This window comes from Amblyraja radiata, chromosome 19 (genome assembly GCF_010909765.2).
Source record: "Amblyraja radiata isolate CabotCenter1 chromosome 19, sAmbRad1.1.pri, whole genome shotgun sequence".
Lineage (NCBI taxonomy): Eukaryota > Metazoa > Chordata > Chondrichthyes > Rajiformes > Rajidae > Amblyraja > Amblyraja radiata.
This window is the reverse complement of record NC_045974.1, coordinates 40,641,243-40,655,723: the sequence shown is the minus strand read 5'-3', so window position 1 is coordinate 40,655,723 and position 14,481 is coordinate 40,641,243. Positions and strand designations below refer to the sequence as shown.

At 48.1% G+C, this 14,481-nt stretch overlaps 1 protein-coding gene across 2 annotated transcripts in view; it reads right to left on the bottom strand.

Moving 5' to 3' along the window:
• The window catches only part of LOC116984163 (ankyrin repeat domain-containing protein 26-like), a 132,883-nt gene extending 119,029 nt beyond the window's left edge, over positions 1-13,854 (bottom strand). The window contains exons 1-3 of one of the 2 annotated variants that reach the window (XM_033038303.1): positions 13,806-13,854; positions 12,591-13,136; positions 4,671-4,785 (exon numbers count right to left, since the gene is read on the bottom strand). In XM_033038303.1, the coding sequence (XP_032894194.1) occupies positions 4,671-4,785; positions 12,591-12,793 (318 nt within the window). In that variant the 5' untranslated portion in view covers positions 12,794-13,136; positions 13,806-13,854. Of the gene's footprint in view, positions 1-4,670; positions 4,786-12,590; positions 13,137-13,705; positions 13,777-13,805 lie in introns of those variants that run through there. The other variant, XM_033038302.1, reaches the window with a different exon arrangement.
• Positions 13,855-14,481: the final 627 nt, after the last annotated feature.

The window sequence follows — 14,481 nt, the reverse complement described above, 5'->3', positions numbered from 1 at the left end:
GGCGCAGTGCTCCTGCTGCGAGCGGCTGGCCACCAGGATGTCGTCCAGGTACACAAATACGAAATCGAGGTCGCGACAAACCCCGTCCATCAGGTGTTGAAAAACCTGCGCGGCGTTCTTGAGGCCGAACGGCATCCGCGTGAACTCATAAAGTCCGAATGGCGTGATGATAGCCGTCTTGGGTACATCATCCGGGTGGACCGGGATCTGGTTATAACCCCGTACCAGATCCACTTTTGAAAATATTGTGGCCCCAGCCAAATGGGCGGTGAAGTCCTGGATGTGGGGTACGGGGTATCGATCCGCGGTTGTTGCGGCGTTCAGCCGCCGGTAATCCCCGCAAGGTCGCCAGCCCCCGCTTGCCTTAGGGACCATGTGGAGTGGGGATGCCCATGGGCTGCTTGAAGGGCGGACGATCCCCAAGGCCTCCATCGTGCGGAATTCCAGCCGTGCCAGACGCAGTTTATCTGGCGGCAGTCGGCGCGCTCGTGCGTGGAGAGGTGGGCCGGAAGTTTGGATAAAATGTACCACTCCGTGACTGGGGGTAGATGACCGAAACTGTGGGGTCAGGATGTCCGGGAACGCGGCCAAGATCCGCGCGAAGCGGGAGTCCACGGACGACAGGGGCCGTCCCATCGGCTGATCCAAACGCAGCATGATCGGCTCCAACGTAGCGGCGTTGACCAAGCGCTGACGCCTGACGTCCACCATGAGGGAATGCGCCCGGAGGAAGTCGGCCCCGAGCAATGGCTGGGAGACATCAGCAATGGTAAACCGCCACGAGAAATGGCAGGAGCCGAAAACGATCGGGACCATGCGCACTCCATACGTGCGGATGGGGCTGCCATTCGCCGCGGTGAGGACGGGCCCCGCTTACCGGAACGAATGTCGGCCAGCGAAGGGGGCAGGACGCTGAGCTCCGCTCCAGTATCAATGAGGAAGCGGGTCCCGGAGCGCCGATCCCAGGCGAAGAGGCGGTGAATTTGGCCGGCCGCTGCAGGGACTATTGGCAGCCGGCCCAGGCGTTTCCCGGGAACGTGCACGGCTGGCGGCATTGTCGTGCTGCAGCACCCCAGCGCTGATGGAAATAGCACTAGCGCCTCAAGTTTGTGTTACTTGGAGCTTGCCTGTCCCGCTGGTGGTGCCTGCAGCTTGCTGGCGCTGGATTGCAGGTGCAGTACCCCTCACTGCCGCTGGGGGCGATCGTATGGGCCGTCGGGCTGGAGCTGTCACTCCTTCCACAGCTCCCCCGCCCCACCGGAGGAAATCGGGAGCTGCCGGGGTGACGTCATCGGCGCGCCTGCCGACGGCCAGCGCGTTGACGTCATCAGGGCGCGTCGGCCTCAGCGCGACCCCGTCTCTGCTGACGGCCAGCGCGTTGACGTCATCAGGGCGCGCCATCCACAGCGCCGGCGCGCCTCCCGAGGGCCCTGAGGTCGGCAAACGAGGCGTCTGTGAGCTGCAGACGAATGTAGGCCGGCAGCAGATGCAGGTAGGTGTACTCGAACAACAGGCACGGCGTGTGCCCATCCAGTAGAGCCACCATCTCCTTTAGGAGGCTAGATGGCCGTCGGTCGCCTAGGCCCTCCATATGCAGGATCCTAGCAGCACGCTCCATCCTGCTTAGGCCATAAATCTGGAGCAGGAGCTCCTTGAGGCCGAGATATTTATCAGTGTCCGGGGGGGCTGCGAGGAAGTCCGTGACCTCTTCAACCGTGTCCTGGTCGAGGGCCCCCACCAGGTAATAGAAGCGGGTGGCATCGACCGTGATGCCCCGCAGGTTGAACTGGGCCTCCGCCTGCTGGAACCAGATGAGCGGCCGGGTGGTCCAGAAGTTGGGCAGTTTCACCGAGACCGCGTCCAGAGACAGGGCCGGGCCGGCCTGTGAGGAGGTAGGGCTTTCTCTTCTCTCCATCATGACGCCAATGGAGCGTCGGGGGTCACCAATGTAGTGCGTGGGTCTCAAAAGGAAGCACGAAGTCCAGTGTTTTGAGAGGCACCTTTAATTATGTTCCTCCCGGTTGTAGGGAGGTCCAAACGAGAGAAAGATGGCACCCAAACCCCTGCCTTTAAACCCTCTGGTTAAGGACCGCCTCCGGACTGAACCACTCCCGGGCCGAGGGGTTCGACAGTATGATGGTGCGACCCTTGGGAGCCACCACAACGTGCTTATTATAAAAAGGAACTACAGATGCTGGTTTATACCAAAGATAGACATGGAAAATGCTGAAGTAACTCAGCGAGTCAGGCAGCATCTCTGGAGAAAATGGATAGGTGACATTTCTGATTGGAACTCTTCTTCAGACCGATTGTAATGAAAGTTGGGGGAACAAATGGAAACAAAGTGAAAACAGGACTAATCAGGGTGGGTACCAGATGACCACACACAAGGTTCCCTGAGAGGCTGACTGCTGGCTGTCGACAGGTGTGAGCCCAAGAGGGATACATAGTTGCAAACTGTGTAACTAGCCAACGGACTTTTAGTAGGGGGGGGGGGGGGGGTTGGAAAGAGAGGCGGAGAGGGAAGAGGGAGGCGTGTGTAAGAGGTACCTAAAATTGTAGAATGCAACGTTCATACCGTTGGGTGGTAAGCTACCCAAGCAAAATATGAGGTGCTGTTCCTCCAATTTGTGTGCGACCTCACCCTAGCAATGGAGGAAGCCTAGGACACAAAGATCAGTTTGGGAATAGGAAGAGAAATTAAAGTGATTAGCAACTGAGACATCCAGTATGCCTTGGCGGGCCCAGCGCAAGTGGTCAGCGAAACAATCAGCAAGTCTCGCCCATGTGCATGAGTCACATCGAGAGCACCTAATGTAGTAGATGAGGTTAGAGGAGGTGCACGTGAACCTCTGTCTCATCTGGAAAGAATGCTGGGGGTCCCAGGTTGGAGGTGAGGGAGGGGGTATAAGGCCAGGTATTACCTCTCCTGCGGTTGCAGGAGAAGGTATCTGGAGAGGGGATAGTTTGAGTGGGGAGGGATGAATAAACCAAGGAGTTTCGGGGGGAGCAGTCTCTGTGGAAGGCAGAAAGAGATGGAGATGGGAATATATAATTAGTGGTGGGATCACATTGGAGGCGACAAAAATGTTGGGAGGATGTGATAGATGAGGAGGCTACTGGGGTGAAAGGCAAGGGCCAGGGGAACTCTGTTGCATCTTTGGGGGAGGGTGTGCAAGAGCAGAGCTACGGGACACAAAGGAGACATATGTGAGGTACCCATCTATGACAGAAGGGGGCAAACCACATTCACTAAAGATTGAAGGCATCTTGGATGTCTTGGAAGACCTCATCCTGGGAGCAGATGTGGCGGAATTGAGAGTAGCGGACAGTATCTTTGCAAGAGGCAAGGTAGGAAGAGGTGTAGTCCAGATAATTGTGGGAGTTGGTATGTTTGTAATAAATGTCAGTCGATAGTCTGTCGCCTGTGGTGGAGATCGAGAGATCACGAAAGGGGATAGAGGTGTCAGAGATAGTCCAGGTGAATTTCAGGGCACGGTGGAAGTTAATAAAGTCCACAAATTCTGCACGGATGCAGAGGTATCCCCTATGCAGTCGTCGAGGTAGCAGAGAAAGAGTTGGGAGACCGGGTCAGTGTATGCTTGAAACAAGGACTGTTCGACGTAACCAACAAAAAGGCCCATGCGTGTGCCCACAACTACATCTTTAACTTGGAAAAAATGGGAGGAGTTGAAAGAGAAGTTGTTGTTGAGGGTGTGAACAAATTCCATTAGGTGGAGGAGAGTGTTAGTAGAAGGAAATTGGTTGGGTTTCCCTACTGCATCCAGTGTTCCCAATGTGGGATCCTGTACATCGGCAAACTCATCAGCCATTTTGCTGAACACTTGCACTGGGTCCACCAAGGCCTACTGAATCTTCCGGTTGCTAACTACTTTAACTCCCCTTCCCATAAGGGACCATGTCTTCATTGTTCAAGGAGTTAGAATGTCGCATTACAACTGTACATGTCATTGGTGAAGCCACATTTGTAGTACCATGAACAGTTCTGGTTGACCTGTTCTAGGAAGGATGAGGATGTTCCTGGAACTTTAGGAATTTGAGTTATAAGTAGAGGCTGGGTGGGCTAGGATTTCATTTCCTGGAGTGTAAGAGGCTGAGGGATGACCTTATGAAATCATGAGGGGGACAGATAAGGTGAATAGCCAGTCTTTACCCCAGGGGCAGAGGAGTCTGAAACTAGAGGGCATGGGTTTAAGGAGAAAGGGGAAAGATTTAAAATGGACCTGAGGGCAAAATGTGTGCAACATTTTCTACACAGAGGATGGTGTGTATATGGAACAAGCGGCCAGAGGAAGTGGTAGAGACAGATAGAATTACGGCATTTAAAAGACATTTGGACACGTACATGGATATGAAGTGTTTGTAGAGACATGTGCCAAGCACATGCAAGTGAAACTTGTTCAGTTAGCCAACTCAATCGGCATGGATAAGTTAGGTTATAGCTCTATGATTCTGATTCAATTTACTACAATCTAGGAAGGATGAAAATTTGAGAAAGGGTGCAAAAAGAGATTCAATAACTAGAATTGGCACCATCGAAGAAGGATTTTAACCATTAAAATTAGATTGCAGAAACTGGGATTGTTCGCCTTGGTCCAAACAGGATGAAAGGAGGTTTAGCCGAGGGGTTCAAGATCAAAGTTCCTTACCTTCATCAAAGGAGAGCGGTTTTCATTGTCACAAATATTCAGTTTTGATTTATTTTCGACAAGCAAAGTAACCACATCTGCATGTCCACGTGCACATGCAAGGTGTAATGGTGCTCTAGGAGGAAAAGTAATATGTAATATGCTCAGTTATCACAAGTCAAAAATACCCTGACATAGCTGACAAGGGGTACGTAGCATTTTCAAAACAATAGACTAATAAGAGAGAATCTAACCAACTGCCTTTGGCATTCAATGAATCACCAGAGTCTCCAGTCTCAACTTTGTTGTCAGCACTGACTATACACTCAACTGGGACATGCACATTAAATCCATTGCTGCAATAATAGATCAGATTGAGTCCTGAGAAAGTCACTCTCTTTTGGCACTTCAAGTTCTTCACATCATCTACATAGCACAAATCAGAGCATAAAGGAATACTCACAATTAGCCTTGCTGATTGCAGCATCAACTCTCAAGTTTAACACCATCCAGTACAAAGTAGGCTGCTAGCTTGACATTCCCATTAACTACTCTAAGCAGTTATTCCTTCCATCACTGGTGCATGGTCTATAAACTGCAGTAGAATTATCTACCCAGGCTACTCCAATAGCACTCACCCACCATACTTGCAACCTTTTGCACCAAGGGCAAGGCAGCATGTGGATAGGAACACCTCAACTTGCAGGTTCCTCTCCAAGTCACACGGCCATCCTGACTTGGAAATATGCTCTCAATTCGTTGTTCTCCTTGGATCTAAATTGTGTCAGCTTGAGTGTGGAGGCTGATGATTTTGGATCATTATCCCATTAATATTTTATTTTGCCTTCTTGAATAAAAGGGATTCTTATAATGTACTGGGTAATAATATAAAGTATTAGAAAAATTAACATACTGAGAAAGAATATATTAAGAAGGCTGACATTTTTAAATGTCACAAAGCATGGTTAAAATCTCTTTCAAGCTCTGGAAATAGCGGAAACAATGCAGACTTTGATCACTTTTAATGATCTTTCACGCTGGTGAAGATAAATATTAGAAAGTTGTTGATGTGTACCAAAAAGAGAGAGAAAAAACCTTCAAATCAACTACAGGCCTATTCTCTAGGAAAATAATGTAGAAAAATCATTGAAAATATTCGAAGTGGCAGTATAAATCAACATTTATAGATGCACTGGTTAATCAAGGACATAATGAATTTGTTAATGAAAGGTTACAACTGAACATCTTGAGGAAATAGTGAGGATTGTCACGAGCATGACGAATTGCAATTAATTTTCGCAAACCATCAACATAGCCACACAAAACAAAGTAAAACCTACAGGATCCAAGATAAAGAGACATGATTAATCAAAACTGAGTCGGTGGTAGCAGGTAAAGAGTAACAGTTGACAGAGTTTTGATGGCTGCAAGAATATATGCAGTAAGGTTTCACAGAGCTCAGTAATAGCCCCTTTACTTTCTGTGGCATTAATAAATGATTTGGATTTAAACATGATGGTCAAAGTAGGCAGTTGGCAATTTTACTAAAACTGGCCGTGTTGTTGCTAGTGAGGAAGGACATTTTAACTACATGAAAACAACGAATGGTTTAGGTGGGAACACCAATGACAACTGGAATTCAATCAGACACAAGAGTTAATGCAATTGGGAAGGAACAGAAGAATGTTGATATGCACATAATCCACAAACATTCGATAGTAGCCAGACAATTAGATATGATGATTAAGAAGGAATTAAGGATTAAGAAGGTAGACAAAAATGCTGGAGGAACTCAGCGGGTGAGACAGCATCTATGGAGAGAAGAAACATAGAAAATAGGTGCAGGAATAGGCCATTCGGCCCTTCGAGCCTGCACCGCCATTCAATATGATCATGGCTGATCATCCAACTCAGTATCCTGTACCTGCCTTCTCTCCATACCCCCTGATCCCTTTAGCCACAAGGGCCACATCTAACTCCCTCTTAAATATAACCATAACCATATATAACCATATAACAATTACAGCACGGAAACAGGCCATCTCGGCCCTTCTAGTCCGTGCCGAACACGTATTCTCCCCTAGTCCCAACTACCTGCACTCAGACCATTACCCTCCATTCCTTTCCCGTCCATATAACTATCCAATTTATTTTTAAATGATAAAATCTAACCTGCCTCCACCACCTTCACAGGAAGCTCATTCCACACTGCTACCACTCTCTGAGTAAAGAAGTTTCCCCTCATGTTACCCCTAAACTTCTGTCCCTTAATTCTCAAGTCATGTCCTCTTGTTTGAATCTTCCCTACTCTCAGTGGAAAAAGCTTATCCACGTTCCAATGAACTGGCCTCAACTACCTTCTGTGGCAGAGAATTCCAGAGATTCACCACTCTCTGTGTGAAAAATGTTTTCCTCATCTCGGTCCTAAAAGATTTCCCCCTTATCCTTAAACTGTGACCCCTTGTTCTGGACTTCCCCAACATCGGGAACAATAGGCGATGTTTCGGGTCGAGACCCTTCTTCAGACTGAGGGGATTAAGAAGGGATTTACAAAGATTGTTGGATAAATATAACTTTTGAGGAAGGAGGAATTGCGGTATATGGTTGTGAGGTGGCAGCATATGTGGTGGGAAATAGATTGACGACGTTTCAGACCAGGACCCTTCTTCAGATCTGCTGAGTTCTTCGAGCAGTTTATTTTTTTGCTCAAGATTCCAGCTTCTACAGTCTCTTGTGATTGTAGTAATGGGAAATTGCTGTTTCTTCACACTGAACAAGGGTAAATAGTGATATTTCCTCTAGGATCAGTGCTGGGACGAATCTCATACAGGTATAAATTGATATTACTCCTTCAATGATGTGAAGAGTAAAATTTGCTCATTTTCAGGTGGCTCCAAAGATTACAAGTGTGTTACACAGTGTGAAGGATAATAATAATAATAGACTTCCAGAATACAGAGTTAGGCTGACAGGACAAACAAACGAACAAGTGGCAGATGACGGTTAACAATATAGTGGCAGAGATTTGATGGAAGTATTAGAGACTATGACTGGTCCAGACAAAGAATAAGATATTCCCATTAGCTGGTGTTTCAGAACCAAAGGGCACAAATTTAAAATTGCAGTCAATAGATAGAAGGATGTATAAGCAAGAAATTGTGACCTGGAGCTCATTACAAGTATGGCTAGAGAACATAGAATCAAACAAGAATGTCAAAAAGAGAATTGGATACACACTTGAGAGTGAATAATTTTCAGAGCTGTATGACAAAGCAGGAGAATGGAACAGACGGATTGTTCTACCAGTCATGACCCTCACTGAATCTGAAGATACTGTTGTTCATACAGCGGCCCCCTGTGTGGCAATGGTGAGGAAGTGGAACCCATCTGAAACTGTTCAGAGTGCTAAGTCTGCTCTTCATTTCAGGGATGTGGTTGGCCAAGTCCAACACGGGAGAGCAGGGCTCAGGCTTGTCCCAAAAGCTCCTCAATGGCACAAGGCAACATCAGTGCAGAAGAGACGGCTCATGGTGGAGGAGGTGAGAAGACAGGAGGAGGCAGAGCGACACGCCAAGGCCGTCTCAATGGCCAAGCAGGGCCAATGGAATAACTGGGATAGCCTAGAAAAGAGGAAACTCAGCTGGCGTGACATCTGGCAAATGGATGGATCTCGGCTAAGTTTTGTCATCAGAGCCTTTTATGATGTTCTACCATCACCCCAGAACCTGAAGCAGTGGTTCGGAGAAGACCCAGCTTCCTCCCTTTGCCAAACACCTGCATCACTAAGGCACATTTTAACAGGATGCACCACGAGCCTCGCCCAAGGGCGTTACACTTGGCGGCATAACCAAGTTGTCAGACAGCTGGTATCAATCAGAGGCGAACGATCACAAGTGCATCCCCATAAACATCGGCAGGAAATGTCTACTTCACGACATTTGTACCAGCTACTCCACGACCAGTCCATTGAAGAAAATGGGGGTGAGGGGTCGCTCCCTCCAACAAGCAATCAAGTAATTATCAAATTCAGCAGAAAAAAAGCAGCAATTGGCTTTGGATTAAAAGGAAAGACAACAAATCGGCTGCAAGATGAAGACAGGAGGATATGGAACTGAGGGGGGTTGTACCTCGGACCCAGCTATCACCGTTGAGCCCTCTGGAGATGTTGTGGGCTTGTCAATGAAACATCAAGGAAGGAGGGTGCCCACCTGATGACCCCAATGACGTTACAATACAATACAATACAATTCAATTTATTTGTCATTTGGACCCCTTGAGGTCCAAACGAAATGTCGTTTCTGCAGCCATACATTACAAAACAAAAAGACCCGAGACACAACACAGTTTACACAAACATCCATCACATCGCTGTGATGGAAGGCAAAAAAACTTATCTCTCCACTGCACTCTCCCCCCCGATGTCAGAGTCAGAGTCAAAGTCAAAGCCCCCGGCTGGCGATGGCGATTGTCCCGCGGCCATTAAAGCCACGCCGGGTGATGCAAGGTCGCACACCGGGTCTAGTTGTTAGAGCCCCCGGCGTGCGCTCGCAAAGTCCCGCGGCCATTCCAAGCCGCGCGGGGTGATGGTGTAAGGCCCCGCTCAGGTGCTCTTCAAACCCGCAACTCGGGCGGGAGAAGTCGCCGTTGCAGAAGCCCCGAAAAGCGGTCTCCCAGCAGGGACCCGCGGGCTCCCTGTGCCGCCGTCCGCCAAACCCGCAGTTGCAGCCTCCGAAACTCCGGAGGTCGGGTGGCAGCAGCGCTCCACCACAGCTCCACCCGCTCCGGACTCGGCCAGCCCCGTGACGGTGAGTAGTCGGCAGCTCCGCAGCTGGAACCCCAGATCGTTCCTGTTGGAGGCCGCTCCACGTTGCAGCCCCAACGACAACGGAGACCCGACAAAGAAAAGGTCGGGTCTCCCGTGCAGGGGAAAGATTTTAAAGTTACCCCCACCCCCCCCACACACATACCCCAACAAAAAAAATAACAAAAACTACATAACAACGAGACAAAAAATAATAAAAACACAGACGGACTGCAGAGGCCGCTGCTGACGAGAGTCGTGCCGCCCACCGCCCACGTTCCTACCCTACCTTTCACCACTCCAATCCCACTGCCAATATCAAGAGTGCCGACTTACTAAAGGGTTTGAAACATCAAGTCCTATTCGCTCTACTCAAGACTTCAAGACTGAAAGGCTGCTTCGAATGCACAGAATTCTCTGATCTTAGGGTTTCAACAACATTTCATTCAGATTTTTCTTGCTCAAGTCTCTAAAGAGGGAATTAAACATACACTGCCCTCCATAATGTTTGGGACAAAGACACATAATTTATTTATTTCCCTCTGTACTCCACAATTTGAGATTTGTAATATAAATAATCACCTGCGGTTAAAGTGCATTGTCAGATTTCAATAAAGGCCGATTTTGTATATTTTGGTTTCACCATGTAGAAATTACAGCTGTGTTTATACATAGTCCCCCCCATCTCATCACCTTTGGAAACTTTTATTGCTGTTTATCAACATGAGGACCAAGGTTGTGCCAATGAAAGTCAAATAAGCCATTATGAGACTGAGAAACAAGAATAAAACTTTGACATCAGCCAAACCTTAGGCTTACCAAAATCAACTGTTTGGAATATCATGAAGAATAAAGAGAGCACTGGTGAGCTTACCAATCGCAAAGGGACTGGCAGGCCAAGGAAGACATCCACAGCTGATGACAGAAGAATTCTCCCTATAATAGAGAAAAATCCCCAAACTCCTGTCCGATAGATCAGAAACACTCTTCAGGAGTCAGGTGTGGATTTGTCAATGACCACTGTCTGCAGAAGACTTTATGAACAGTAATACAGGGGCAACACTGCAAGATGCAAACCACTGGTTAGCTGCAAAAATAGGATGGCCAGGTTACAGTTTGCCAAGAAGTACTTAAAAGAGCAAACACAGTTCTGGAAAAAGGTCTTGTGGACAGATTTGATGAAGATTAACATATCAGAGTGATAGCAAGAGCAAAGTATGGAGGAGAGAAGGAACTGCCCAAGATCCAAAGCATACCACCTCATCTGTTAAACACGGTGTTGGGGGTGTTATGGCCTGGACATGTATGGCTGCTGAAGGTACTGGCTCACTTAACTTCATTGATGATACAACTGCTGATGGCAGTAGCATAATGAATTCTGAAGTATATAGATACATCCTATCTGCACAAGTTCAAACAAATGTCTCAAAACTCATTGGGCAGCGGTTCATTCAGCAGCAAGACAATGATCCCAAACATACTGCTAAAGCAACAAAGGAGTTTTTCAAAGCTAAAAAATGGTAAATTCTTCAGTCACCCGATCTGAACCCAATTGAACATGCCTTTTATATGCTGAAGAGAAAACTGAAGGGTACTAGCCCCCAAAACAAACATAAGCTAAAGATGGCTGTAATACAGACCTGGCAGAGCATCACCAGAGAAGACACCCAGCAACTGGTGAAGTCCATGAATCGCAGACTTCAAGCAGTCATGGCATGCAAGGGATATGCAACAAAATACTAAACATGACTACTCTCATTTACATGACATTGCTGTGTCCCAAACACTATGGTGCCCTAAAATGGGGGGACTATGTATAAACAATGCTGTAATTTCTACATGGTGAAACCAAAATGTATAAAAATGGATTTATTAAAATCTGACAATGTGCACCTTAACCACAAGTGATTTTTTCCTATTAAAAATCTCAAATTGTGGAGTACAGAGGCAAATAAATAAATATAAATATAAATGATGGGTCTTTGTCCCAAACATAATGGAGGGCACTGTAGAACATAGCACAGCACAGAAACAGCACCTTTGGCCAACACTGTCCGTGAAAAATATTATGTCAAGTGAAACTAATCACCGGCTGTATGTTATCCGTTTCTCCCCATTCCTGCATACCCAAGTGCCTATCTAAAAGCCTCTTAAACTCCACTATTGTATCTGGCTTCATCACCATCCCTGGCAGTACGTCCCTGTCACCCAACACTAAGTTTAAAAAAAATGCCCTCACACATCTTCTTTAAACTTTGCCCCTCTCATCTTCAAGCTTTGCTCTCTAGCCTTGACATTTCTACCCTGAGAAAATGGTTCCCTATCTAAGCCTCTCATAAAATTACACCATCTCAGGAAGTATGAATATACCAACAGAACTACAGTGGACATTTCAAAGTTACTGAATTGTAATTTGCCAAAATGTAGTAAAGGAAGAAAATGCTGATCTCCTATTCCGAGAGTCATCCAGAGAAACACAAAACATTCAGGTTCACAATATTAAAAATGGTCAAACAAATAATTCTCAGCACAGTGGCGCAGCGGGTAGAGCTGCTGCCTCAAAGTTGCCATTGACCCGGGTTCCATCCTGCCTTTGGGTGCTGTGTCGTTTGCACATTCTCTTTGTGATGACATGGGTTTTCTTCAGGTGCTCCAGTTTCCTCCCTCATCCCAAAAATATGTGGGTTTGTCGGGTAGATGGCATCTGTAAATTGCCCCTTGTGTGCATGGAGTGGATGAGAAGTGTGTAGGGAGGAACTGCAGATGCTGGTTTAAGCCAAAGATATAGACACAAAAAGCTGAAGTAACTCAGCAGGTAAGACAGCATGTCTGGAGAAAAGGAATAGGTAACGTTTCGGGTTGAGACCCTTCTTCAGACTCTAACATATATAACTAGTCCAAACAGGCGATAGATGGGTGGTGGGGACAGTGGACCGAAGTGTTATTTTCTATGCTGCATCTCTAAACCAAACTAAACTAATTTGGTTTACTCCGGACAATTTCTGGCCCATTAGCTTCGAGCTAGGGTCTGGTAAGGCTGTTGCAGATGTGACATTGAATTCCAATGACTGAAACATTCAATGCACTAAGAAAGTATACATTGCAACAATAAAAGTTTGATTGATATTGTGCTTTCTTACCTGTTTTGTTTATCCAGTTCATTGATATTATTTTTCTTAATGAGCTGCCGGAGTTTGGTCAAATCCCCAACAGAAGCAGCTTTGTGCAGCTTTCCCAAATCTTTCCCTTTCAATTCATAACCTACGAGCATTTCACCTGCATTGTCTGAAGTATTCGGTGAAAGTCTTTTCTTTTTCTTTGCAAAACTTAGTATCCTCCTCATTTTGTACGACTAATTAAATTCTGGCCAGGAATGGGTGGAAAATTCACCTACTTTTCCCGTATTCAGCTTGATCGGACAGAAGATTTTGTTTCCAAACAAAAAACCCAAATCCATAGGATATCAGCAGCAGAATGTGGCTGCCAGGAAGAAGGTGACCATTCAATCCCAGGATATCAGATTAGACGACTGATGTCTTTGTTTTTGCTGGTGCAATCACAAATGGTCCATGACATTATCCATTTGAACAACGGCATGACTGATTATCCCATCAGCTCTTGAATCCATAATACACAGCGATGATAACGTAAAGATTTCTTGGCTTCCCACTAATCCAGGCAGCAACCTAAAAGAGTGACAGGCAGTTAGTTGTCAGTCAGTGTATACCTAAACGTGGATGATGGACCGAAGGGAGGATGGTGTCACGCTGACACAGAGAGAGGGGTAAAGTTATTCCACCACAACAGCCCCAGGCTTTTTCCAGGCAGTGCAAATCTCCTTCTCTTCCTTCCCTCCCTCTCTATCCCCCCCCCCCCCCAATATCTCTAAACCCCCTTCCTTCCTTCCTTCCTATACCCCCTATCCACCTTCCCTCACTCCCTTTGCCTTCTCCCTCCATATCACCTCCCCCTATCCTTCCCTTATTCCCTCACTCCCTCAGGACCCTCCTCCCTAACTTCTCTGTCCCCCCCGTCTGGTTACCCCCTCTCTAACTCCTTCCTACCTCCCTATCTTCTTCCTCCCTCCAGATCCTCCTCTCTCCGTCTGATCACGACCCGAAACGTCACCCATTCCTTCTCTCCAGAGATGCAGCCTGTCCCGCTGAGTTACTCCAGCACTGTGTGTCTGTCTCCCTCCCTCCCCCCTTCCCTATCACCTCCATCGCTCCCTCCAGATTGCTCACGTATCTCCTACCAGATCCCCCACCCCATCTCTTCCTCCAGATTGCTCCATGGCCTGGTGGGTGCATGACCTGACCCACACCGCCCCCAACCGCCGCTCCCCCCCCACCCACCCATCGCGAGCCGAGCCGAGCACCAGGCGTCCCGCGCACGCGCGCGCACCCGTGACGCCACAGCCGGGCGGCTAAACGCGCGACTCCAGCCACTGGGCGGCGGCAGAGAGAAGGCAGGGTAAGGACCTCCCCTCCCACTCTTCCCTCCCCTCCTCTCACCGCCCCTCACCTCCCCCACCTTACCCCTTCCCTCCCCCTCCCCTTCTCCTCCCCTCCCACTCTTCCTTCCCTCCTCCCACCGCCCCTCACCCTCCCCCACCTTACCCCTTCCCTCCCCCTCTCCTCCCCTCACCTCCCCTCACCCCTCTCCTCCTCTCTCCTCACCTCTCACCTCCCCCTCTCCTCCCCTCCCCTCACCGCCCCTCTCCTCCCCTCCCCTCACCTCCTCTCTCCTCACCTCTCACCTCCCCTCCCCTCATCTCCCCTCCCCTAACTTCCCCTCCCCTCACTACCCCTTCACCTCCCCTCCCTATCCCCTCACCTCCCCATCACCTCACCTCCCCATTCCCTCAACTCCCATACCATCCCCTCATCTCCCTGTTCCCTCCTCCCCTCACTGAGGAGCGTCGCTGAGGTGGTCAGTGGGGAGCTCAGATTCAACCCCCTTCCCATTCCCACACAGACCTTATGTGTAAGAAGGAACTGCAGATGCTGCTTTAAACCGGAGATAGACACA